This window comes from Macaca thibetana, chromosome 5 (genome assembly GCF_024542745.1).
Source record: "Macaca thibetana thibetana isolate TM-01 chromosome 5, ASM2454274v1, whole genome shotgun sequence".
Taxonomy (NCBI): Eukaryota; Metazoa; Chordata; class Mammalia; order Primates; family Cercopithecidae; genus Macaca; species Macaca thibetana.
This window is the reverse complement of record NC_065582.1, coordinates 130,330,623-130,356,975: the sequence shown is the minus strand read 5'-3', so window position 1 is coordinate 130,356,975 and position 26,353 is coordinate 130,330,623. Positions and strand designations below refer to the sequence as shown.

Below are 26,353 nucleotides of genomic sequence, written 5' to 3'. Positions count from 1 at the left end.
TCCTTATGTATATTTTATAAATGTTACATGAGAATACTGTCCATATGCAGGATAAGTTTAAGGATAAACTTATCCTTAAGCTTAGGTTAAGTTTTAGTTATAATTTACTTGGTACTAAATTATAGTTAAAGATGTGGATGCAAAGATCTCAGTAAAAAATTCTACCCTTAACACACATGAAATCTGCCTGGCATTCAGGTATTCTACGACCCTTTGATTACAGACTGTAGTCATCATCTGAAGAGTCAATGACTGTTCATGCCTTTGCCTCACTCACTCTGGAGCTGATCTAAAGTCATTACCAAAACAAACAAACAGAAAATCTGCTCTCATTTCTAAAAAGTTATGCCAAGTTGATACATCAACATCCAATAGAAGCACACAAGGACGCGGGTAAGGCATGTTCCCAGCTGGCCACAGGTAAGCCACGTTATCTGAGGTCTGCTGCAGGAACACTTAGAACACTCTGTTGCCTGGGTGCACTGGTGACATTGCACCAACTGCACTGGGCATAAGTGCCAAGGAAATGATGGATAGAAAGTGAGGCTAAAAAGACAACAGGGGTCAGACTTCCAAGTTCAGATGGGCTAGGGTACGGACCTTGGACTTTGTGCCATGGAAAGTTTTAATTAGGGCAGTGGAATGATCACTTCTGCTTTTTAGGGAGTTCATTCTCGCAGTGGGGAGAAAAGAAAGTAACTCAAGACATCTGCAGGGGATGAAATCATCTTTGTCCAGAGGTGCAGAGGAGATAAGAAATGAAAGCATAGCTCCCTAGCTCTCTTCAGCGACTGGTTGAAGAGCAGCACAGACATGCAGTTATACTGGTTGTTAAAATAGTAAAATACTTTCAAACTGGTTGGTAAATGGCTGTCACCCTGAGCTTCATCCCCGGAATCTCCACCCGACATCATGCTCCACAAACAAAAGGTCTGACACAAGAGAAGGTCTGGGGGTCCTCCTCCTTCTCTCTGATGTGCATCTGTGCCATACTGCTTGTTAGATATTTTTACTATACCCTTGGTGTTACCAATCAGGACAGAGACCCAAGAATGAGCAGGATGGCCTCAATCAACAGACTTAGGGATGGCATTCAGGCCCCCCACAAACTGAGCTCTCCTTAACTTTCCAGCTCCATCTTCCACTATCTCCCCACGCACACCAATTCTATGAAGCAGAGCACCCTACGTGTGCCATGTGCCCACCTGTGAGTTCTGGATGCCCTACACAGGATTTGCCCAGCCCACAGTGTCTCCAGCTCCTTCCTTAGCTCCTAAAATCCTGTTTATATTTAATTTCCCGTTTTTATTTCCTAAGTTGTCACTACTTCTGTGAAGCTTTGCTAAACTTGTCTAATAACCTTTCTCTATGTTCCTGCAATGTGTTGCATATGCCTCTCTTATTATATTTATCCTACTGTACTAACTTACTCAGTTATGAATCAATCTCAATGGAATTCAGTCTTCAATGGAATTCAATACCCTCCCAAATGGGGACCACGTTTTAGTCATCGTAAACCCCCAGTATCCAGACTGATGCCTGGCACCTAGTCAGTACTCATTAAGTGTAGGCTAAATGAATGTACAGCAGATTTTTAAAATTGGTTATGGGGGATTCATCCTTTTAGTTACCTTCTACATGGAAGCAACTCACCACAAGGTCATAGTCTTAAGATATAACTTAAGAGAAACTTGAAGCTGTAATATGTACTTAATAAATGCTGAAGTCTAAATCTGCTTATGATGATAAATACTGATGCTGCATCTATATAGAGTACCGAACATCACAGTGGTCCTACTGTTTTTTTTACATATTACGTAAAAGACATGTTCCATGGCCAGACCCAACAGCAGAAGGAATTTTTATTTCAACACAGGAATATGCTGAGCTGTCATTTCTTATAATGATATACTTCCACTGTGGTTTCTTTAAAATAAATTGTATTGTGTATATTTAAGGTATACAACACAATATTATAAGGTGTATATATAATTTATACATATATTTATATATATAAGGTATATATTTAAGGTATACAATGTGATATAAGGTGTGTATATATATTTATGTATACATCATTATAAAAAGTGTATGTATATATACACTGTATAATATCACATTGTATACCTTAAATATGTACCTTATATATATCTAATAATATATATTTATGTTTAATACACCTTATATTTTATAAGGCTAAGTATATATATACATCTGCAGGGGATGAAATATTTTATATAAGGTGTATATATATACACCTTATAATATGCTATATACCTTAAATATATATACACACCTTATAATATCATGTTGTATACCTTAAAACATATATATAAAGAGGATTAGTGTATATATATAGAGAGAGAGAGGGGAACAAATTAACATACCCATCTTCTCATATAGTTACCCATTTTCCCCTGTGTGGCAAGAACAGCTATCATCTACTGATTTAGGGAAAATCCCACTGTGTTTGCAACTGATTTCTAATTTCTAACACTGAACATATGCTACCACAGATTATCTCTTAAATGTGGCTTTTATTATATTTGGGTTATTATAAAAAATAAGAGGTCACTCCCTGACTTTTCACCATAATTTCTCTTAGTGATACATTTCAGATCACACAGGGTTTGAATGACATATTGTGAACATTGTGGCAACAAATTTTAAAAGACGGTGAATAAGAGAAAGCTATCTTTTTATCTCACAGGCAGCAGATAATTTATTTGGTAAGGTCCCTGACTTTTCTGAAGCATAACCAGACATGTGTGGGCTTCTTCAGCAATCCATTCCAAAAATGAAAAGGAGCAAATTACTTTTCTTTTTGCAATTCTTGACTGAAACCCTACTCTAAAAATAGCACACCTCTTTTAGTATCTGATACTTTTGAAATAGAAGATTGCTTTAAAAAATTTTTTAAGCTATACCTCTCTAACAATAAAATGCAGCCCTTTTCCAGGGAAACATTAAAAGCACTTCCTATAATCACCTTATTTTCCACAAAGCCTTCCCAGACCCAGAGCAGTGGATACAGACACCCGTGTGCTCTTTTCTGTGACCGTCTGGAGTAAGTTTCCAGAGAATTAGCACAATTGATCTGTAGTTCCTCTGAGATTCATCAGTGAGGCTGCAGTTCAGATTTGCAAACTGCCAAGATGTTTTTCCTCACAACTGCACAGAAAAAGCCCAAACTTCAGGCACAAGCAGGTGTGATATACGCAAATCAAATTCCTTCATTCTGTTTCTTATCCAGTTTGTGGCAACTGCCAGCTTTCATTCTGATCTCACAATGACTAGGTAGTACTCGCCAAGGTTTGAAGTATTATCAGGAGGGTAAATTTTCAATAAGAAGCTCTTGCTGGATGACAAATTGTTTCTGTCTTGAACTCAACTTCACTGTTACTTGGTTTCCTAATCTGTAAAGCGGAAATAATAATATTTGTTGTACCTAATTCACGAGGACATGGAGAGATGACAAGTTTGGAAAAGCAAAGAATGTTGTGTGTGATCATATGAATGGTATGGGGGGATCTGCATTTTGTCTCAACTGCTGTCAAAAGCAAAGTAATTTTAAAGAGAGAAAATTAAAGGTCAACACAAGACAGAAGTGGGAAGGATGGAAAAGACTACAGGAAAGGTTGGCTCACTTAGAAAGGAAGGGAAGGGAAGGGAAGAATTACAGCCTGCAGGGATTCGGCCAGCAGCTGTATGAAGGAGCTCCAGCCTCTCCCAGGGGCTTCACACTTAGAAGCTCTTTCCTTGCAACCTCTACAAAACAACCGCCAAAGCTCTTTGAAAGTGACTAGAAATACCTCAGTGAGGCCCTGATGCCTGAAAGACTCCTTCCCCCTCCCCAATCACAGCCCCACAAGAGGCCAAGGCTGGTTGCCTGAGATGCTGAAACTCCAGGCTAATTTAAAAGAAGTTCCAAAGAAATCTGAGCCATCACAATTTTTGATCCTTTTACTCCAATATTCTGTCCCTTCCCAGACCGGGCCTCTGCCCGCTACTGCCTTCCTTTGCCAATTGAAGGCTTTACAATGGGAATGTCTGGTCTACACATATTCTGAAAACTCATAAGTACTTGAGGAACTTCATAATAGAAAAAAGTACAAACACGTAAAAAAAAATCTTCGGCATCATCAAAAGCGGGAGATATGCAAACCAAACAGGAGAGCAGCAACTAGATGCACTGGATGAGACATGCACATTATATTTTTAAACTGCAATTACTTTTGCACCACCTAATAACATGTATACATCCTAGAAACAGTGCTTAGTGAGAAAAAAAAAAAAAGTCAAGAAAGAAGGAAATATCTGGTCGAATGTGGTGGCTCGTGTCTGTAATCCCAGCAGTTTGGGAGGCCAACGCGGGCGGATCACTCGAGGTCAGGAGTTCAAGACCAGCCTGGCCAACATGGTGAAATCCTGTCTCTACTAAAAATATACAAAAATCAAATTAGCCAGGTGTGGTGGCACACGCCTGTAGTCCCAGCTACTCAGAAGGCTGAGACAGGAGAATCGTTAGAACCTGGGAGGTGGAGGTTATAGTGAGCCAAGATCACGCCACTGTACTCCAGCCTGGGTGACAGAGTGAGACTCCATCTCAAAAACAAAACAAAGCAAAACAAACAAAAAACGAAGGCAATATCTACCCAGGCATACAAAACAATAAAAGCATAGGCATACAAAAGTACACACTAAATCACATTAGTGTAGTTATTTAAAAGGGGAGCTGGGAAGAAGGGGAATGGGAATAGGGCATGATAACAAAAGGAACAGACAGGCAGATGGATAGGCAGATAAATAAGCAAGAGAATAGCCCAGACCAATGGTGAAAATGGGCCATCAACTGACGAGCATGATTAACTCCACATGCTTCATAAGAACCCCAAAAACACGTAAAAGAAAAAATTCAACAAGATTTCATTTTACATCAATCAAATTGACAATTTAAGAAGGCTTGTGATACCTAGTGTCGACTGGAGTGCTGGCAAGTAGGCAACCTTACACATTTCTGGTAGGAGTACAAATCAGTGTAACTTTCTTAAAAGAGTGTAATATGTTAATCCGTGTCAAAAAGCTTAAAAACCATACATAAACCTTTGGACTCAGCAGTCACATGTCTAAAAATTGATTCAAAAATATTTACCACAATTTCTACTAAAATTGTTTGCATCATGGTTACATATAATTTAAAAAATTAGGAACAAATGTCAAACCACAGAGGATTGGCTAAATGAATGATTGCATAGCCAGAGATGGAAAATTATACAACAGCTTTAAAAAGATGTTGTAGAAGGATAAGTAATAACATAAAGAAGGCCGGGCGCGGTGGCTCAAGCCTGTAATCCCAGCACTTTGGGAGGCCGAGACGGGCGGATCACGAGGTCAGGAGATCGAGACCATCCTGGCTAACACAATGAAACCCCGTCTCCACTAAAAAAATACAAAAAAATTAGCCGGGCGTGGTGGCGGCGCCTGTAGTCCCAGCTACTCGGGAGGCTGAGGCAGGAGAATGGCGGGAACCCGGGAGGCGGAGCTTGCAGTGAGCCGAGATCGCGCCACTGCACTCCAGCCTGGGCGACAGAGCGAGACTCCGCCTCAAAAAAAAATAATAATAATAACATAAAGAAAGCAAGCAATAAAACTGTAAATAGAGTACAATTTTAGTTTTGAAAAAAAAAAAAGTGTATGCGTATAGACACACAGAAAGATATCTTTATAAATTTGGAAGACATACACCAAAATACTAACAGTAGTGATTTGGGGGAGTTTGAGTTAGGAATTTTAGCTGACTTTTTATTATACTTTGTATTTTATTGACTTTTATTACTTTTTGGAATAAACATAAATTCATTTGGTACTTGGGGGGAATTTTAGTAATTTTCCTAATGGTGGAGGGAGGAAAGCTGTAGTCCTTTTCCCTAAGGTACATGCTAGGTAAATAGCTTGTTAACCTATTAAGCATGATTGTGATACAGCTGTGATTTACCTGTCTGGGGTAACATATTTGAATTTTTAGCAGGGTCTTTGGTAGACACAGAACTTGAATCAAAGGAAATTACATCCCAGCCAATGAAGGCTTTGGCAGGTCCACATGGACTTTTCATTGGTTCATAAGTCAGAGGACAAAGCCAGACATTCAGCTCATCAGCAGTATCTCGTAAAGTTCTCTCTTCTATCTCCTGCCCCTCTACCTATATTCCTGAATCGATAACACAGGTATAATCCAAGGGTTTTCACGACCACCAGCTTCTCAGCTTCTACTCATCCTCTGTGACCACTGAAAACCCACAGCTGCTAGGACTCCCTGTGTTCCCTCCCAAATCCTACACCCAGTGGCCCCTGCTAATTAAATGCCTATTGTCTACTCCAGTGATGTCTTCTGAAATTGAAGAGCCAAAGGCGGGACCGCCAACCAAAACAACCTTTTGATGGGGAGAGTTCTCAGACCTCCTGGCTGTACTAACACAGCTGCTCAGATCTCAGCAGCACTAACAGGGAGGTGCTGTTAGCTCTGTGGGCAGCATAGAAGCAGGGGAGGGCAGAACAGGGACAGCGCTTGGGTGGGGAATGGAGAAGAGAAAGAATGTGTGCCATACAGTCTCGCTAAAATAACTGAGAGCCTTCCAAACTGGGCAGAAAGCCGGCAGACTTGTCACTAGTTTGTAATCCATAGCTGAAATAGTTTGGGGTTCAGATTTGTCAGGAAGAATGGGATCTGTCTGAAAGATAACCTCTGTGGCATCTGTGGCAGGCTTTCTCTGCTGGTATGTGATACTTTTGTTCTGTCATTTGTCTTCTGGCATACACAGCAAAGGTCTAGAAGTGGCAAAGACGAATGCCAAACACAGCCAGCTTCCTGCCAAAGCTCAGGTCCCAGACACACCACCACCAGCTGTTTTCCCTCTTCTCTCCGTTTATTCTGCACATGAATATAATATCCAAAGAGAGAGGGGCCTTGGAACACTGTTGTCACCTGCCTCACTGGGTCTTGCTTACTCAAAAACAACTTACATTCTAAGAAGGCAATCCTATTGTCTTCCCTTCTGAATGGCCTGAAATACTCCATGGACACGACCCAAGTTTTGAAGACAGTTTATTTTATGAGTTACCTTCCCAACTCTGATAAAGCACACAACTATGTTAAACATGAGGAAAAGAGAAGAAAAAGAGGAGTGAGAAAAATAGAGAGTCTGTAATTTTCCTGAGGCCACAACTAGCCAGAAATTGAGGACAAGGAGCAACTAGTAGAAGCCAACTGGAAGATAGGTCATATGTAAGCCAAAGTTTAGTCATGCCTGTACATTTCTGTTCATTCCTCTCCATGCAATGGTCTGTCACATTTTTTCTATCAAAAATTATTCCAAAGGGCCATAGATATACTTAGCACCATGTGAAATTCAGAAGTATACGACATGTCCCTGCCCAATGACTGATCATTTCCTATCATATTCCCTTGTAAAGTATCTTTATAGCACCGATAATAATAATTTCATGTAACGATACTATCTAAGTATTTAAAATTATCTTGTTTATTTGTTTAGAGGCACTCTCCTCCCATTGAGGAAGTTAAGTTCCTTAACTAGAGGGAAGTTGTCTACCTGTTTCACTCTGTATCTCTGGTGTCTGGGACAGGGCCTGGTACACAGAAGAGGCTCCACCAATATTTATGCATGAACAGAATGGGAGAGACAGGAGGTACCACTTGAAGAAATAAGTCACCTTTTACGAGAAAGTCAGCAATTTAGTAAGAGACCATAATTGCTGTAGAATGCCAAAGAAGTTCTGAACAATGCATAGGATGTAAAGAGTAGAACAAAATGAGTGAAGGCAGTGGTAGAAACATGCAGGGCCCCTAAACTGAGTATGTGACCCGGCAATGAAACTGAGACTGATCTGCCAATCCTGGGGTATGTTGCAAGGGCTATGGAGGTGACACCACCTTGGCAATGACCGTCCCAACAGAGCAAGGAGGGCCCCTGTCTTGCGAGGAGGGCTCCTGGATTTCAGAACAGTAGTTTCATAGGTGCCATTGTCAAGAGGTCCACCCAGTACACAGCTAGGCTGGGATAAGTCATGTGTTGGAACACAACACCAAGACCCATTAAACCTCCACTGCTTTGGACCTGGCTGTGCAGGGTCAGTGCTTCATTTCTGCAAATGACTGGCTGCTCCAGTCAACCATAGTTCCAAAAAATAATTAACTTGAGAAGGTCCTCTGCTCAGGCCATAGCTTTTAAATGTCAACTAGGTCAACATCCTAGATGTAAATGTTACAGGTTTTTTTATTATAAACTTTTCCTCTAAATATGTCACAATATTGGCTAAGAAACAAATAATCATAGATTCTTATTATTTAATCTGAGTACTTAAAGAAAATTGTCTTTCCTTTTTAAAGAAAAAGGGATTTTAATTTATTGTAAAGAATACAGTATACTGTTCTCTATATATTTACTTATCCATAACATATAAAAGCAGATTTTATTTTAGATGAGACATTAATGGCAGAAAACTCTTCTTGCTTAATGTAAGCTATTTGTGTTTTATCTCTATAGGTTGAAAAATAAAGGAATGGTTTCAATAATATCAATAGCTGCCTTTTATTGTCCACATACTAAGGCCAGGCATAATGTATTTATACATTTCAAACAGCTTTTCTAACCTTCATAATAATGGTTTAAAGTAGATAATATCATCCCCATTTTGCAGTTGAAAAAATTGAAGCTCAGAGAGGTTAAATGGCTTGCCAGAGCCCTCTTGCAGCAAGTGGTAGAGTTGCCATTCAAAATAATCCTATCCCTTATAATCCTGTAAAATGTTCAGTTGCTTGCTTCTCTACATCTCAAAATCTGAGAACATACAGCACTCCAATATAGAATAAACTTCAAAGGCTTTTGGTTTTTTGTTTTTGTTTGTTTTTGTTTTATTTTACATCTCCACGAGCAGCAACTAACCTGCCTGGACTGTGAGCTCACTATAGGCAAAGAGTGAATCTTATTTACTTTACATGCTTCATGTACTCAGGACCTAGAACAATGGTCAAAAAAGAATGAAAGGGGAAATGAGATAAAAGGAACAAGGAAGAAGGACAATGGAAAGCAGAACCCAAGTCCCTAAACTTATATGAAAGGCTTTCTAGACACCAGGAACCATCTTTTAAACCAGGGGTTCCCAACCCCCTGGCACAGATCAGTTTCAGTCTGTGGCCTCTGAGGAACTGGGCCACACAACAGGAGGCAAGCAGCGGGTGAGCAAGCATTGTCACCAAGCTCTGCCCCATAGGAGCGAATGCGAACCCTATTGTTAATTGCCTATGTGAGGGATCTAAGTTACAGCTGCTTATGAGAATCTAACTAATGCCTGATGATCTGAGCTGGAACAGTTTCATCCCGAAGCCACCCCCAGCTCCCCGGTCCATGGAAAAATTGTCTTCCATGAAACCAGTCCCTCGTGCCAAAAGGGTTGAGGACTGCTGCCCTAAATGGAGTATGTGAATTTACTCATTCAATCTTCATGGCAGTACAATGTGGCAGATATTACGTTCCTGTTTTACCCATAAGGCAATTGAAGCTTGGAGTTAAAGAATAGGTAAGTGACAGAGGCAAGATTAGAAACCAGGTGGTTTAGGCCGGGTGCGGCGGTTCAAGCCTATAATCCCAGCACTTTGGGAGGCCAAGGCAGGCGGATCACCTGAGGTCAGGAGTTTGGCACCAGCCTGGCCAACATGGTGAAACCCTATCTCTACTAAAAATACAAAATTAGCCGGGCATGGTGGCACATGTCTGTAATCCCAGGTACTTGGAAGGCTGAGGCAGGAGAATCGCTTGAATCCAGGAGGCAGAGATTGCATTGAGCCAAGATCGTGACAAGAGCAAAACTCTGTCTTAAAAAAAAAAAAAGGGTAATAAATAATAGAAATCATAAGCCAATTCAAACAAACAAAAAAGAGGCCGGGCGTGGTGGTTCACACCTGTAATCCCAGCACTTTGGGAGGCCAAGGCAGGCAGATCACTTGAGGTCAGGAGTTCGAGACCAGCCTGGCCAATATGGTGAAACCCCGTTTCTACTAAAATACAAAAATTAGACAGGCATGGTGGTGAGCACCTGTAATCCCAGCTACTCAGGAGGCAGGAGAATCGCTTGAACCTGGGAGGCGGAGGTTGCAGTGAGCTGAGATTGTGCCACTGTACTCCAGCCTGGATGAAAGAGCGAGACTCCCTCTCAAAAAAAAGAAAGAAAGAAAGAAAGAAAGAAAGAAAGAAAGAAAGAAAGAAAGAAAGAAAGAAAGAAAGAAAGAAAGAAAGAAAGAAAGAAAGAAAGAAAGAAAGAAAGAAAGAAAGAAAGAAAGAAAGAAAGAAAGAAAAAAAGAAACCAGGTGGTTTAGCTTCCAGGTCCAAGCTTTTAAACACTGGGCCAGGCTCCCCATGACATCTGCACCTGCAGAATGAAGGCAGCATTTGCCCTGAGGTACACATGGCTCTATCCTCAGGCTTTTGTGAATAAAATAAGTTTTAAATAGACAAACAAAACATTGATATACATATAAAAATTGTCTAAATCCTACTCTTTCTCTTTTCAAAGCTTACAACCTTATGAGTTGCTCATTTTCACATAATCTTACATGGTGCGTGTTGTTGGTAAAATTCTTATGGACTCTCATATCTAAGATTTGTGTGCACAGTTCAGTGGTCCCACCAGAGTGGAACAGAGACTGATTGAAAAGAGGGGCAAGACAAGCAAGGAAGAATGTTCTCAGGACCTGGAGAGTTCCACCTGGATCCAGTTTAGATTTAATACCTGAGTTTTTAAGATGAGTCAATGGAGCCACTGTCCTGGTAGAGGGAATAGAGTAAATCCAAGGCAAGTGATACCAAAGAGCCAGGCAGGAAGAGTGCCAGGTCAAGTATTGTGGTGGGGAAGGTGGGGAGGGGGAGCAAAGAGCATCCATACCTGGATAAAGCCTGCCCATCAGTCTCCAGGTAATTAAGCGGTGGGCTATTAATTCCTGGAAATGGGTCAGAGCAGGGCAAGCAGCAGGAACCAAAGTACAAGCCCAGTGCTAGGACTACAGAGTCAAGAAGAGTGGGGTAGGATGGGCAAGAGGGGGTGTTAATCAGATCCAGCTGTTGGTAAAGGACACATAGAGGTTAAAGCAGAAGTCTGAGTGCCAGAACTAAAATGTGAGCTTTGGGTACTAACAGAGTGATCATTCCATGGCCCTACCTGCTGTGAAAAAAGGCAACCTACATCTGTCTCCAGTTTAGGTTCGTATAAAAACTGGCTAATGCTAAGCCTTTATGTATAGTGGTCAAAGCATCAAACTCTGGAGTTGTGAAGGCAGGGGAAATGAAGCAGGGACTGGTATGGAGTGCATCGTGTGGCCAACATTATTCAGTTTAATCATGCAAAATATGCAACAATAGTATTAATATATGCACATGTGTTTATATGCATGTGTGTGCTTGTACATATACCCCTAAACTCAAGGGAAAAGAGAAAATGATAAGGGTCCTTATGGGTAAGATTCTCAGGGAGGACTAAGTGTTTTCCTTTACTCCCTCTGGTTTACCTGCTTGTACTCTTTTGTTGAAGAGCCATGTTTATCTGCTACTTTTTTTCCACTCTGCCCTTTATTCAACATAGTGAACATGAATATTAATCAGATGATTTCTGGTAATTAGTTTCCTCAGCACAGCACCCAGTTTCTTTGGGTTTTGATGAGCCAATAAAGTGGCAACTTCCCAATCATCACATAAATGACCCTGCCAAAAGGAATCAATCCAGAAAAACCTGTTGTTACCGTAAAATGGCAGGCTTCTTTTTGGAAAGTTTAGCACGTATTGGAAGAGCAGCAGCTGAGTGACTGACTTCCAAGGTCAGTGGTGAAAAGTCACCAAAAGTGGTACAAGCATGAATATTGCAAAAAATTCCAAAGCTGAGAAAGCTTATCTAGAAAGATGATCTTAGTGCCAAGACAGTATATGAAAATTGATCACAACTTTAGCTTTAATTTTTAAGATCCTCTCTCTCTCCTTTTGCTCTTTTTTTTTTTTTTTTTTTCTCCTTATTTTATGCATAAAAATGCAACCAGCCTGAACTAAAGCAAATTGGTTTAATTCCCTGGAGGGAGCATGAACAAATTTTCCCAGCAACTTTCTACTAGAGGCATTTGTGTGTGGATATGTGGATGGAATGTGAAGCAGTGAGCTACATAAACCAGTAATCAAATGAAATACTACCCATTTCAAAATGCCCTAAACTAGCATTAGCATCACCAATTAAAACAATGGGCCTGGAAGAAAGGAAAATGCCCTCCCCCCAAAAAAAGTCATATGTATGTGGTATGTGCGTATTTCAGGGGATGGAGGTGGCACAGAGGAAGGAGTAAAATCTAGGGGAAATTAATTCCCTTTTAAAGGCAAATCCGTCACGAGTGCTAGGAGATCTCTTTGATGGGATAAAAGAAAGGAGTAAAGGCATTCAGTAATTTCATCAAATTAAAATTTCAGCAGTTTACCTAAATTGCCTAACCATTAGACACTTATAAAGGTATTTGCATGTGCCCACTTTTAACCTGTGTTAAAGTAACAGGTAAACAGAACATGATAAGCTATAAACACTAAGGGTTCTTTTCTCTTTTATGGCTGAGACTTCTATTGAAACACTGGTCTTTGAAGGACCACCAAGTGGTAGTATTCTCATTCATTCATTCATCATACACTTGTTCAACAATGCTGAGAACTCTGTGTAGCCGTTGATGCTGAGGATATAGACATGTAGGAGATATTCTTATAGACATCAAAGAGCCTCCAAGTCAAACTCAGAAGCTATTCTGCCTTCCATACTCCACAACATGACTGATCACAAAACAGGCCCTGCTACACTCATATCACTGCGGCATAAACAGAATTAGTGTTTCCTTTCAACATGGTTTCCACAACCCCATGAGTTCCGCTTCTGACCATGAACTGGAATGGAGAGGACTGTCAGCCTCCTCCACATAGGACCTGCACATGGCCCGAGTACTCATTTAGCCTGCACATCTGATTAATACCATGAACGTAGCCTTTTTAACCTCAATCATTTACCTGCAAATGATTTTCCTGAAAATCTAACCAAGGGTGTGAAAGAGAGGAGTATATCAGCTGCCCCTCAAATTGGCCCACCTTCTGATTCTCATCAGTGATCCACCCTTATGTTTAGCTGCAGACAGTAGCTATCACAGCTCCCTTGCATGACATCCAAGACCTTCCCCTGGTCCATCTGCCTTTTCAGATTTCCCTGCCACCACACACCCTGCCTTAGTTTCTGGGCACATCTAATTATCTGTTCTCCTGAAGACAAACTCATATCTCTGCCCCTTGTCTTTGTTTTCACCATTAACCCTGATATGGTTTGGCTCTGTATCCTGACTCAAATCTTATGTCAAATTGTAATCCCCATGTGTTGAGGGAGGGACCTGGTGGGAGGTAATTGGATTATGGGGGCGGTTTCCCCTATGCTGTTCTCGTGACAGTGAGTGAGTTCTCATGAGATCTGATGGTTTAAAAGTGGCACTTCCCTCTTCATTTTCTCTCTCTCTCTCTCCTGACACCGTGTAAGACGTGTCTTGTTTCCCCTTTGCCTTCTGCCATGATTGTAAGTTTCCGGAGGCCTCTCCAGTCATGCAGAACTGTGAGTCAATGAAATCTCTTTTCTTCACAAATTATCCAGTCTCAGGTAGTTCTACACGGCAATGTGAAAACAGACTAATACAACCCCCATCTTCCATTTCTGCATTTAAAAAATTACTTATACATTTACTCTTTAAACTTATAATTATAAACTCTATTGAAAAAATGGCCAAGTATAAACAAATTAAGTTATATTATGACTACTCCTACCTCAAGAGACTATTATGATATTAAGAATTTCAACTAGATCTCAGTTAAAAATATAAAATAAAAGTAGGCATATAAGTCCACTAAATCATATTGATAAGAACCTAATAACCTAATAAGATTATTAAAACAACATCTCAACATGTATCATTCCTCTAATACACTGTTCTCCTCATCCCATCAGAAGTCTTGTTCAGAGTTTCTTCTCGTATTGGAAAAAGTGCTTACAGCTCCCTGGTGGCCCCAGATCACTTGGTGGGGTCAGGGCTGCGGAGCTGTCTTGGGAGCTGGCCCAGCTGTGACCCAGCCAGAGATTACCTGCACAGGAATGGTGATCTTGGTAGAAGCCGTCCCCACAGGAAGACACACACTGCCCGTGTCGCATCAGCAGGGGAGGCTGGCAGGATGAGCACTCCAGCCCACTGGTACACGTGGAGCACTGGGGCTGGCAGGCTGATTCCAGATAATGTTGAAGAAAGAGAAAGGGATCATTTGATTAGCTGAAAGACACCACCCCCATGCCAGTGCTTACACAGCCCAATGTTGAGGCTCCAGGTCCCAAACAGAAAATGCAGACAAATAATTTTAACAGCCATCATCTGTATAGCACACAGTTCATGTCAGCCACTGTTTGAGTGCTTTACATATATGAATTCATTTAATTCTCACAACAACCCTGGGAGGTAGATATTATTAATCCCAACTTTACAGAGTAGGAACAGACTCAGAGAGATTAAACAACTTGCTCATGGTCACATGCTGGCATTTGAAACCAGGCAGTTTGGCTGAGGAGTCTGTGTTCTTTTCCTCTTATCCAGTAGCCCCCGATATCTTTGTCACGCAACCTTTTAGCAAGATCTCTTGCCCCCTTTCCACCAATACTGTATGAAAGAGATATAAGTAACTTTCAAAAAGGTTGAAGATTATATGAATTAGGAAAGAAAGTGTGGAGGAGTGAATAATTACAAAAATAATAAAAGTGGCTAACTCTTATTAATCCCTGGCTGTATCCTAGACATCAGTCTAGGCACTTAACATGTATTAAAACACCTGGTCCTTATAACCACCCTCTGAGGAAGGTACTGGAATTACCCTCACTTTATAGATAAGAATGTGGAAGTACCAGGTGCAGTGGCTCACACCTGTAATCCCAGCACTTTGGGAGACATAGGTGGGTGGATCACTTGAGTCCAGGAGTTTGAGACCAGCCTGGCCAAGATGGCGAAATCCTGTCTGTACTAAAAATACAAAAATTAGCCAGTTGTGGTGGCAGATGCCTGTAATCCCAGCTACTCAGGAGGCTGAGGCAGGGAGAATCACTTGAACCCGGGAGGTGGAGGTTGCCGTGAGCTGAGATCATGCCACTGCACTCCAGCCTGGGTGACAGAGTGAGACTCCATCTCAAATAATAATAATAAAAAGAATATGGAAGCAGAGAGAGGTTAAATATTCACAATCAGGTATAAACCTACACACTTTTTTTTTTCTTTTCTTTTGAGACGGAGTCTCACTCTGTTGCCCAGGCTGGAGTGCAGTGGTGCAATCTTGGCTCACTGCAACCTCCACCTCCCGGGTTCAAGAGATTCTCCTGCCTCAGCCTCCCAAGTAGCTGGGACTACAGGCATGTGCCACCACACCTGACTAATTACACACTCTTAAATGGATAATTAACATCACAAGTCAGAAATAAGGGAATAGTAACTACAATCTGACATCAACCAAGTCAACTCTCCCAAGTAAGGTCTCCTTCTCAGAAGTAGCATCCAGAAATGCACATAAACCCATTCTGGATCCTCTGGTAGCCCATAAGAGATAAGCTCTATTACTAACTATCTGTTTGATATTGAGAAAGTTGGTTAATTTCTCTGACCCACAAGTTCCCCATTTGCAAAATTAGAAAGCTGTAGTAAATGATCTTGAAGGTCTATGTCAATTCTAAGTTTCTATCCTGGATTAATTGAGTAAGGAAGGAGCCCAGGTATCCTGATGATATTACTATCCTTGAAAGTCTTCAAAAATAAAAAAAATTCAACTATGACTACCTAACAACCTCTACATCACCTGTCTTCCAATAAGCACCAAAATACCTATAAAATGGCAGAAAAAGAGACCTGCAGGTAGAGAGGGCAAGTAACCTATAGATGATGTTACTACCTTCTAGAGGTTTTTAGACATTGTGCATCTCAAAAACATGCTGCATGCATGACCCCCTCCTTGGCAATATTGAGCCTCAGTTTAAGAATCACAATCTTTGATGAGTCTGCCTCCCACACACCACCACCTCTGGGTTGTCCACTCAGAGCCATACCTAAACAGAGACTGCCAGCTTGGTAAAAACCCAGCCCACAGCTGTGCACACACCGTCCATTCTGCAGTAACTTGGTGGGATCTTGGCAGAGGTCACAGTGGTCTGGAGAGTGAGAGCATGTCAAACAATCTGGATGGCAATGAACTGAAATCAAGCACAAAGAAGGGGAGAACTCAGTGAACTCCATCTATTATTTCTCTAAGAAAAAAAAAAAGAAGCATTTCAATGCGAGATTGCAAGGAAGTTTTCCTTGTCTGAAATTCATCACTGTCTCCCATAGTCCCAACATGAAGATACTAGAAGAACAGCCTCTACCTGCTGGAACACTTCAAGAAACAGGAATGACTACTTCCATAATGTATGATTTAAACAGATTCAATAATTTATGATACCTCCGATGTTCTTCTTAAGCTTCGACATGTACAAACAGTTCAGACATAAAACCTACAATGTTTAAAAAGTTATTTTTATCTAAGAAAAATGCAACTCATTTTCTTCTTTTTCTCCAAAATTTCAAATCTCATTTTCAGTAATTAGGGTTGTCACTGAATTTAGTGGTAATTACCAGCAAGGGACTTCTTTTTTCAGGTTTTGACGTTGTCAAGGACCTGATTTTCGGTATATATAGTGCATCATAATATGCTAAATGTTTGTTTTGGAAAGCCCAGAGAGCCCTTTGGTGAAGGTAACATAATTAAGCCATAAAGTGGCTTTGCTTTTTCCTTGATAAACTCTCCAGAAAAACACTGCGATTAGCCAAAATAAGTTGAGTGCAACAAGAGCAACTGCCAATATGAAAATTATGGCCTGTGAATAAAAACAATTAATTATGAAATATGAATGGAAGAAAATGCCACTTCTCCAAAAGAGACTAAGCTTATAGGCAAATTACTACTCAACCAGAGCAACTCCAGTGCCTGCCAACAATTATTAACTGGAACTAATTCAACCCCAGGTGATTTGAAAGAATTGCAGAACAAGTAGACAAAATTATCTTTTGGAAAAAATTAATGAGTCTGTAAACTTTAAAAACCCATTTGAGAACTCCAAAAGGAACCATCTGTTTAATAGCTCACCTTAAGAACAAAGAACACCCATAATACACTTTGAGAAATTATTTTTATATTTTGAACAACAGAAGACAGATTTACCTTTACAAGTCTTCAAACATGTTGTTTGATTTTCACAATAATTTTACAAGATACATAAGGCATATTTTATCAACAAGAAAATTGAGGTTTAAAGAGGGTCAATGACTTGCCCAAGGTCACATGCTCATAATCTGTTGAGTTTGGCAATTACATGGACAAGGATTAATTAGCATCATTTGTTAGAAAAATTATGGAGAAACACACAAACCCATTGGTTAACTAAACAAAAAAGAAGCGAGGGGTTGGGGAAGAGAATCTCTGAGCTTTTTGGCAGTAAAACTATCTCAGTAGAAACCGAGGAGACATGGACTCACCCGATGTGCAGTCTGGACAGCACCGTCCCTGCACCTCTAAGGCCAGTGTGCCCACTGGACATGGTGGACAAGAGGGCTTGTAGCAAGTTACCTGAGCCCCTCGGCACTCACACACCTTGCAAGGGCCATCTTCCCACTTCTCTCCCTCCTACGTACAAAAGTGAAGAACAGCATTGTCATCGGGGTACAGTAATTCAGAAGAGAGTTTGCTGCTGAAGAACTTACAATTTCCATAAGGACAAAGTGAAGGCAGCTAATCAGTACTCTGCCAAATCTAACTCTGAAATAGAACAACAGCAAAAGAGTCCTAAATTTAAAAAGACAGAATTTCTCTTTCTTTGTTCATAATGGGTTTATTTCAATGTAGAGCACCAGCCGAGATATTTTAGGCACACTCAGAGATAAGCTGTGAAAGTATTCTAGGGCTAATAGAATATGTAAAAGGCATTTAAAACTTGTTTCTCAACCTCTTTCACCAAAAACATCAAAGGAGATTACAATGTACCTAGTGATTAGCAGGTGAGTTAAATACAATCTTTAAAATAACAGTGGGACACTTAGTTAAAAACCTGAATTTCCTTATGGTTACCACAGTAAGAGTTAACAGTTGAGTCATTATATTCTAAAAAGTAAAACTTTTGCAGGCCTACTTTTAATGGGCTGTAGATGTGCCCTAAGCTTTCACACACTAAAATACTCTTTTCATCCAAGCAAATTACGAAAATAAACATTAGTAGTCGGCAGAGATTCCAAATTGAATTGTGAAGAACAATTCATTTTTGCTTACAGGAAAGAGACAGAGTTTCTTACCAGAAAGTATTGGGGTGATGAGGGAGGTGAAACAGGAGAAAACAGGAGAGCAGATTTTAAAGTAACAATTTTATAAAATGCTTATTAAGTCAGCAGACATTGAACATCTCAAAGAATTAATGTGACAGTATTTAGCAAAATGAACATTAAATGTTACAAAACTGAGCAATACTATCTTGAGAAGGCAGAAGTGCTTTTCTTCCATTTGAAAGCAGACCCGTCTGGAGATCAGACCCCTTATTGTAAAATTGCTGTGTTAAACGCTTGCATTTTCCCTTTAAAAGAAACCATATAACACTGTCCTGTAGACAATCTGGAGAGAACAAATTCGGGATTATTTGGGGAATGAATGCTTGCAAACCCAAGAAGCTCTTTCTTCAGCACTTTGCAGTACATAAAACTCTACCGATGGTTAAACTGAGTTTTCTAGGCCAGAAAAAAATCAGGGAGAGAAAAATATCACAAGGGAAAGAATCTATGTAGGAGCTTGTGGTTGGAGAAGTATTACTTATCAACTGCCTAAAACAATTGGCTAAAGAAAAGAGCAAAAGTTCAATGCATCAAAGTCTGAATTATCATTAAGACCCTTAATTTCTGGTCATAGTGCCATCAAATGTGACTGTTAAAAATACTAAGGTACTACGTTTTCCCCATGATATTTCATGCAGATCATTACATAAAACAATTTTATAATGATCTATGTACAAGTTAAAAAGCTATACTTACTGGAATACGTTTAACTTCACTAGCATTTGAGGATATCTAGGAACAAAGAGAAATGTCTTTATTACGCCACTAAAAACACTATTAGGCTGATCTATTTATTTTTTCATTAGGAGTTATCCATTTTTACCAGGTAACATGCAACTTTATTTATTGGTTATGAATAGAGATGAAATCTATCTTATCAAAAACAAGAAAAGCATACTAATCTGAGATGAAAACAACACACCTAGGAAATACTTCTGAATTCTCACTTTGTGCCTGAGTACTTAGTTTCAATTCCCCTCAACACTAAGGACTTTATGGTCAAGGAACCTGAACTTGCAAGGGCAAATTCTTGAATTTTGCATGGTACCAGAGCATGATGGAGATTTGTACTTATTTAAAATAACTTCGTTTTCTTTACTTTCACTGAGTTTAATTTGTCTCCAAAAATGAGTAGGAAAATGGATACTATGAGAAAATATAAATTCAACATTTATAGGGAGGCTTTAAAACCTCCTAAATTCTTAGGAAATGAGAATGACTAAAGTGTGATCTATCACTAGGAAACAATGCCAACAGCAAAATAATAATATGCCGATGTTTTCAGCTTTTTAAAAATCGTGCCAAGACAGCACTGTTCTAAGTGCTTCACACATAACATCTCGACAGCCCCATGAGGTAAGTACTATTGTTATCTCTAGTTTCCACTGAGGATTCAGTAACTTGCCGAAGATCACAGTACACAGCAAAGTAGAGATTTGAACCTAGAGCCTGTGCTGTTAACACTATACAATACTGCCTCCCCAGAATGTACAGAAACACTGGAAGGTTGATGGATGTAATTTACCCAAATCAAAAAAAAAAAAAAAAAAAAAAAAGAAAAGGAAAAAAAAAAGTGTGGAGGAATCAGTTCACCAGTCAAAGTCTTTATTCCTAATTTGTAGACAGTAGTTCCCCCTTATTCATGGTTTCACTTCCTGCAGTTTCAGTTAACCCCGGTCAACTATGGTGGGAAAATACTAAATGGAAAATTCAAGAAATATAAAATTCATCAGATTTGAATTGCATGTCATTCTAAGTAGTATGATGAAAATCTCAAGTTGTCTGTCTCCATCTTGCCTGGGACCTGAGTCCTTCCTTTGTCCAGCATGTCCACGCTGTAGATGCCACTGCCCGTTACTCAGGAGCCATCTTGGTTTTCAGAGCCACTATCTCAGTATCACAGTGCTTATATTCAAGTAACTCTTATTTTACTTAATAATGCCCCAAAGTCCAAGAGTAGTGATGCTGGCAACTTGGATATGCCAAAGAGAAGCTGCAAAGTGCTTCCTTTAAGTGAAGAGATGAAAGTTCTTGACTTAATAACGAAAGAAAAAAATTTATGCTGAGGTTGCTAAGGTCTAAAGTAAGAATAAATCTATCTATGAAATTGTGAAGAAGTAAAAACAAATTTGTGCTAGTTTTGCTGTTGCAGCTCAAACTGCAAAAGTTACAGCCATAGTGTGTGATAAGTGGTTAGTTAAGATGGAAAAGGCATTAACTGTCAGTGGAAAACATGAACAGAAATGTTTTTCAATTGATGCCAGTCAGGATCAGTACTACTGACAGTTTCAAGCATCCACTGGGGACCTTGGCACATATTCTGTGATAAGTGGGTACTACTGTAATCCTATTCTGACCGGTCAAAGAAGCAGTTGTTTTTATGACCAACTGGCATATTTTAAAAAACATAATGAATTTATCAACATTCCAATACCCAACATGAAAAATATGGGCTACATAAATTCAGAAAATTTGAAAAGATTAAGATAAATGTATTTCCTTTGAGTAATAGAAAAGTACAGACAGAGGGCAAAATAAAACCTTAGTAAATAGAGTTTTACCCCACGTGTAATCAAACAAAACCTTGTCACTGCTACCTGCAAAATAAATCTAGAGCCTGGTCACTTTTTACCAAATGCACCACTTCTTGCCTAGGCCAAGCCACCATTGCCCTTTGCCTGGACCATTACAAAACCCCACTAACCAGATCGCCTACCTCCAGTTTCATTTCCTTCTGTCACTCACCCATGCAGCAGCCAAAGTGGTCCTTTCATGAGTTAAGGGAGAGCCCAGCACTCTTCTGCTCAAAACTCCCCAACAGCTCCCATCTGCCTCAGGGTAAAGAACTGTGGTCTCTAGGCTACTTACCAGACCTCATGGCCAATGCCTTTCTCCCTCATTCACTAAGTTCCCACCAGACTCCAAATTCTTGAACATGCCAAACACACTTGTATCTCAATGACTGTGCATTTCCTGATCCCTATTCCTGGTATGTTTCCTCCTAGACATCTACCCGGCTCCCTCCCTTCAGGCTCTGCTCAAAGTTTTCTGTAAGAGAAACCTCCTCGCCATTTTATATAAAGGAACACACCCCCTACATCCCACCGTCCTGCACAGCTACTGTCTGGCCCACTTGCACTGCTTTATTCTTCTACGTAGTGCTCCTCAGCACCTGACGTGTAGTATGTGTGGTGTGTGTGTGTGTGTGTTTTCTGTGTCCCTATACCACAAAGTATGCCCCACCAAGACAGCAGGAACTCTGCCTGTTGTATTCCCTTCTGCATCCCCAGAGCCTGGTGCATAGTAGGTGCACAATAACATTTGTTGAACAAAGGCATGGGTAAAAGAAACAAGAAGGTAATGTCCTCTCATTAGATTAATTTTGAATTAATTTTAAATCATCTTTGGTTATTAGCCTGATACTCACGAATTTTCCGTTTCCTTCATAAACACAATAACCATCCCTTGAAATGCATTCAGGACAACATTTTCCATCTAAGTGAATTAATTCTTCACCCTGTAGAAATAAGGGTTGCAGTGGCACATATATCAAATTAACATCTCCAGGTAGCAGGGCTAAATTGCGAAGCAGTTGGATTCCCTGACTGGAATGAGAAACCCTGGCACACAGTTGGCTCTGGCCCTCTTCCTGTTTCATCTCCTCGTGTGCTGTCTTCCTATGGGGAGTCTAGTCCACACAGCACACTCCTCCATGCCTTTTCTTTCCTTTTATGGTGAATACTTATGCTCTGATCCCTCCATACTTTTCTACCCGTGCCCAGGAGCTCACGTGAATAAGAAGGATGACCAAGGTTAATGTTATAGTCTAGGAAAGCTTTGAGTTTCAGAAAAGGATCACAGTACCTTAAACATACAATTTGTGACTTTAGTTTCATTAACAGTGCTCAAATCAAACCACCAATTATCCCTGAATACAAAATCAGATGTATCCCTTTATGCACAGATGTAGTCTTGGGCATAAATTAAGCAGTAGAAAACTAAACTTTACTCAATATTCTGAAACCCTTACTGCTAGTCAACTCATATCAAAACTATTCTTAAAATTATAAGAGGAATAATCTTAATTTATCTACCCTGCCATATTTGTGGATATTTAACTTTCCAAGTCTTATCGTTTTCATTTCCCAGTATTGATAATTTTAAAATTTTTATTTTTTATAAAATAATAAATGCTTGCTGTAAAAATGTAAATAATTTGCAATTCTCTAATTTAGAAAGTGTAATTCCACTGAAGTCCCATCTCCCAGAAAATCTGATGTTAAAAACACCATCTCTGTTTCTAATTTTTCATGTGTATACACTAACATCTGATCTATATGTTAGTATTCTACACTAACATATAATATCTGTAGTCTAAAGAGTATTCTTTAAAGCACTTTTCACTTTTGAAAGATATATCTACTTTCTAAAGAATGGTAATGTTTCTCTAAATATTTAATATTTAATTTGGGGCCTGTATTATATTTAAAAGTGTAGAAACCATGTTAAATGAAAAATGAATAATATAAATTTGCATAAACAGAATAATCATAATGATATTTTGTTTAAAAACACTGTACTAATGACAAATATTATGAAAGCATTGGTTGTCTCTGGATGCACTGGATGTCTTTGGTAGCATTATAGATGGATTTTTAAGTCTCTTTTCCAGTTTTCTTGAGCCTTCAAAATTTTCTAGAACGAATATGTTATTTTACTGAGAGAAAATCTAAACATTTAGAAGAAACACAAAAATACATAAATGATTATAATTATTTTGGAGTTATATAGATTACTGTCCATCAAGATTTCACATCAATCAGAGGCCAGTAGGGAGCAGGGGGTACTACAGAGAGCAGATGTATTTACATATAAATTGTTTTGCAGAAACGTGACAAATCAGTTGGTAGTGAAGGCATAACACAGAAACACCAAAATTTGCTTTCAAAGCATATAAGAGTTAATAAGCATGTAATCTAAGTCACTTAAAACAATGTTTTGAAACAAGACTGACTATGCGTACTTCTGTAAAAGACGAAACTCATGAGAGATTCTTGAGTGTCCACTAAAATATATACAGACAAAACTAAAAAGTGACTCCCTATCACCTAAATGAGGCAAAGAAAGTGGCTGGGGTGGTGGTGGGGCGGGGGCAGGTATTGAAAAAATTGTGGGAGAGAAATTAAAGCTTGTAGCAAAATACACAGAAGAGGGTAGGCACTCCATAAATGTGAGCTGCTTTGCCAGGCTCCCCTGCAGGTAAATTCCCTCAAAAGAGTGCTTCCTTTTCCTGATGAGCAGGTTAGTTAGTCCAATCTCAGTCTTTGGACTGGTGGATGTAGGTATGACTAGGTAGGGAAAGGATAGAAACAGAAAGGCCTATGCAACAGGAAGGTTGTTCTCGACCTTCAAACACCACTGTAAGTAACAGTAAGCACTGCTCCTGGGGCACAAGGATTCGGTTTTGGTGAGGTGGGAGGTTTCAGATAGATCTGCTATTTATAGAAGCAGCCTGAATGCCCCAAACCACATCAGTTCACTGCAGTGGGGAGTTCACTCCAATTAGCATTTGACTTTTGAGTAAAATTGCTTTCAGAAACAAACATACTCTTTCCCTTTAAAGAGGGTTCTGTTGCATAGGCCAGACAGAAATCTACCCTTTCCCCACCTAATCATACCTACAGCCACCAGACCAATGATTAAGACTGGGCTAACCTGCTCATCGGAAAAGGAAACGCTCTTTTGAGGGAACCTGCCTCCACTGGAGCGGGGAAAGGCAGCTCGCATTTACCACATGCCTATCCTCTCCTATGCATTTTGCTCCAAGCTTCAATTTTTCCCGTTCCATTTTATGCTTCAGATGTGAATGCTAGGTCCTTTTCTTTAAAAGCTAATTTGACTTCTTCACCTGAATTCAGGTTCGAAGACATCATCAAATCTAGAAATATGAAAATCATTATATTGTGCTAGCCTACCACTGATTTGTTTATGTTTCAATGTTTAGAGATTTGGTGGAATATAGCAAAGACAAAGACCAGGCTGTTTTCTTCTTTTTTAACAACAAAAACTGTATGCTGATTTCAAAGATATTCAGAACACTGCTGTTGATAACCAATGTAATCATGAAGACAACAGTGAAGCTGCACACCTTTGCCTCTTCTTTTAAAAATTAACTTCTCTGTATCTTTTTGATGTGCATTGCACTCACACTTAATCCACCCTTGGTATCCAAGATCAGAAATCAAAATGACCTTGATATTTTACAGAAGAAGACAGGCAGAAAGTGGGGTAGAACTGAATAAAAATATCAACAGGGCGCTTCCACTATGCCCCTTGGCAGACATAGTCATTTCCTCTGGGAGCTCCTAATATATTTAACTCATATTTTCATTGGTGCCATGCTATAATTTTTGCTTACATATCTGACTTCCTAAAAAGCCTGGAAACTCTTAAGGTCATAATGTGCCTTATTCATCTTTTTATCACCAGTGATACAAGCTAAGCAGGAGTTAGGAAGTTAGTACATCCGGGCTTTATTTAACAAGGTCAACAGAAACATGGCATATAAAGAAGACTAAGAGATATTTTTCATCAGATTCAATGTCGGTTAAAATTTCACTTCTGGTAGAGTTTCTAGTTTAGAACTCAGGGCTTTAAACAAAACTTGGGAAACATGGAAGTAATATGGAAAAAAAAACAATTTAGCTGGTTAAAGATCTGGAGAAATAGGCGAGGCATCAGAACTCCTCAATTCATAAAAGAAAAGACTAGTAACTAGAAAGGGATGAGAGAGTGTTATGGGGTGACTTGAGGAATACTGAAGTGCTCTCCACTTTGGCAGCTAATCCTCACATTCTCTAAGAATAGCCAAGAATGCCTGGCTCATGCCACCATAGCCAGGTGTCACAGCTGACAGCAGCAGGCAGGCATGTGGAAATGCAGAAATGCTGGGGATACAGGCTAAACAATTTTCTGTGACTGAGACTCTTTGTTCAGATCTCACTGAAATTAGACGGTTAAAGGACCCACCCTACCAGAATCTCCTCTCCCACATTTTTCGTAAATTCTAGGATGTTACATAAACGAAGGCCTTAGAAAATGAAATGAGATCCTTGGGGCAGACTGCCGAGGCAGGGAAGCCCAGCCTCAGCCCGAGAGAGACAACAAAAAAGGGCCCTGATTAGGTTTTCTTCTCATCTTCATCCAACCACCCTGACTCCCCTAACATGAAGAAAAGAAATGAAAAGGCATGTGGGGGGAAATAAATCTGCAAAAAGCAAGTCCTTCTTTACCTAAATATGTCTCAACTCTGTCAAGACCTACAAGTAGGAGACAAATTGAAAAATAACCCTGCCAATGACAGCCATGTCTGAAAGGTTGTTCCTCCTTAGGCTCAGGGTTAAGAGGAGCTGAGAAGTAGGGGAGAAGAACTAGACAGAAAAATGCCTTCACAGAAACCCAGGGCTCCAGATATTTCTAATTTCCCTCATCTACTCAAGTCCATGGCCCAGAGGGAAATTGGTGGGGCGGAAGGGAGCGGTGAGGAAGAAGGAGACAACTTTAAAAGCAATTTGTTTTGTAATGGGTCAAAATCAAGTTCAAAGAGAAAAAAAATAGTCATTTCCCTCCAATATACAGTATATCTATAGTCCAAACAGAGGCTGCTTTGTTAGAAGCTTCTAGAAACTCTGCAGACAGCAGAGGTTAACAGAGGCCAATGGAGTTAATTGTTTATAAGGTCCCCTTTGCTCTCTCTTAAAAACAGAAAGCATGTTACGTTTTTTCCTGATCCATGGAAGTGGCCCCTATCATTCTGCTAAATGCTGTCAGTGAGGCCTACAACAAGAGCCCGGC

At 39.8% G+C, this 26,353-nt stretch overlaps 1 protein-coding gene across 1 annotated transcript in view; it reads right to left on the bottom strand.

The window, feature by feature from the left end:
• The window catches only part of LOC126955312 (extracellular matrix organizing protein FRAS1), a 344,588-nt gene that overhangs the window by 131,535 nt on the left and 186,700 nt on the right, over window positions 1–26,353 (bottom strand). The window contains exons 10-14 of the mRNA XM_050791751.1: window positions 21,927–22,016; window positions 19,196–19,231; window positions 17,660–17,807; window positions 16,195–16,338; window positions 14,205–14,339 (exon numbers count right to left, since the gene is read on the bottom strand). Of these exons, the coding sequence (XP_050647708.1) occupies window positions 14,205–14,339; window positions 16,195–16,338; window positions 17,660–17,807; window positions 19,196–19,231; window positions 21,927–22,016 (553 nt within the window). The remainder of the gene's footprint in view (window positions 1–14,204; window positions 14,340–16,194; window positions 16,339–17,659; window positions 17,808–19,195; window positions 19,232–21,926; window positions 22,017–26,353) is intronic.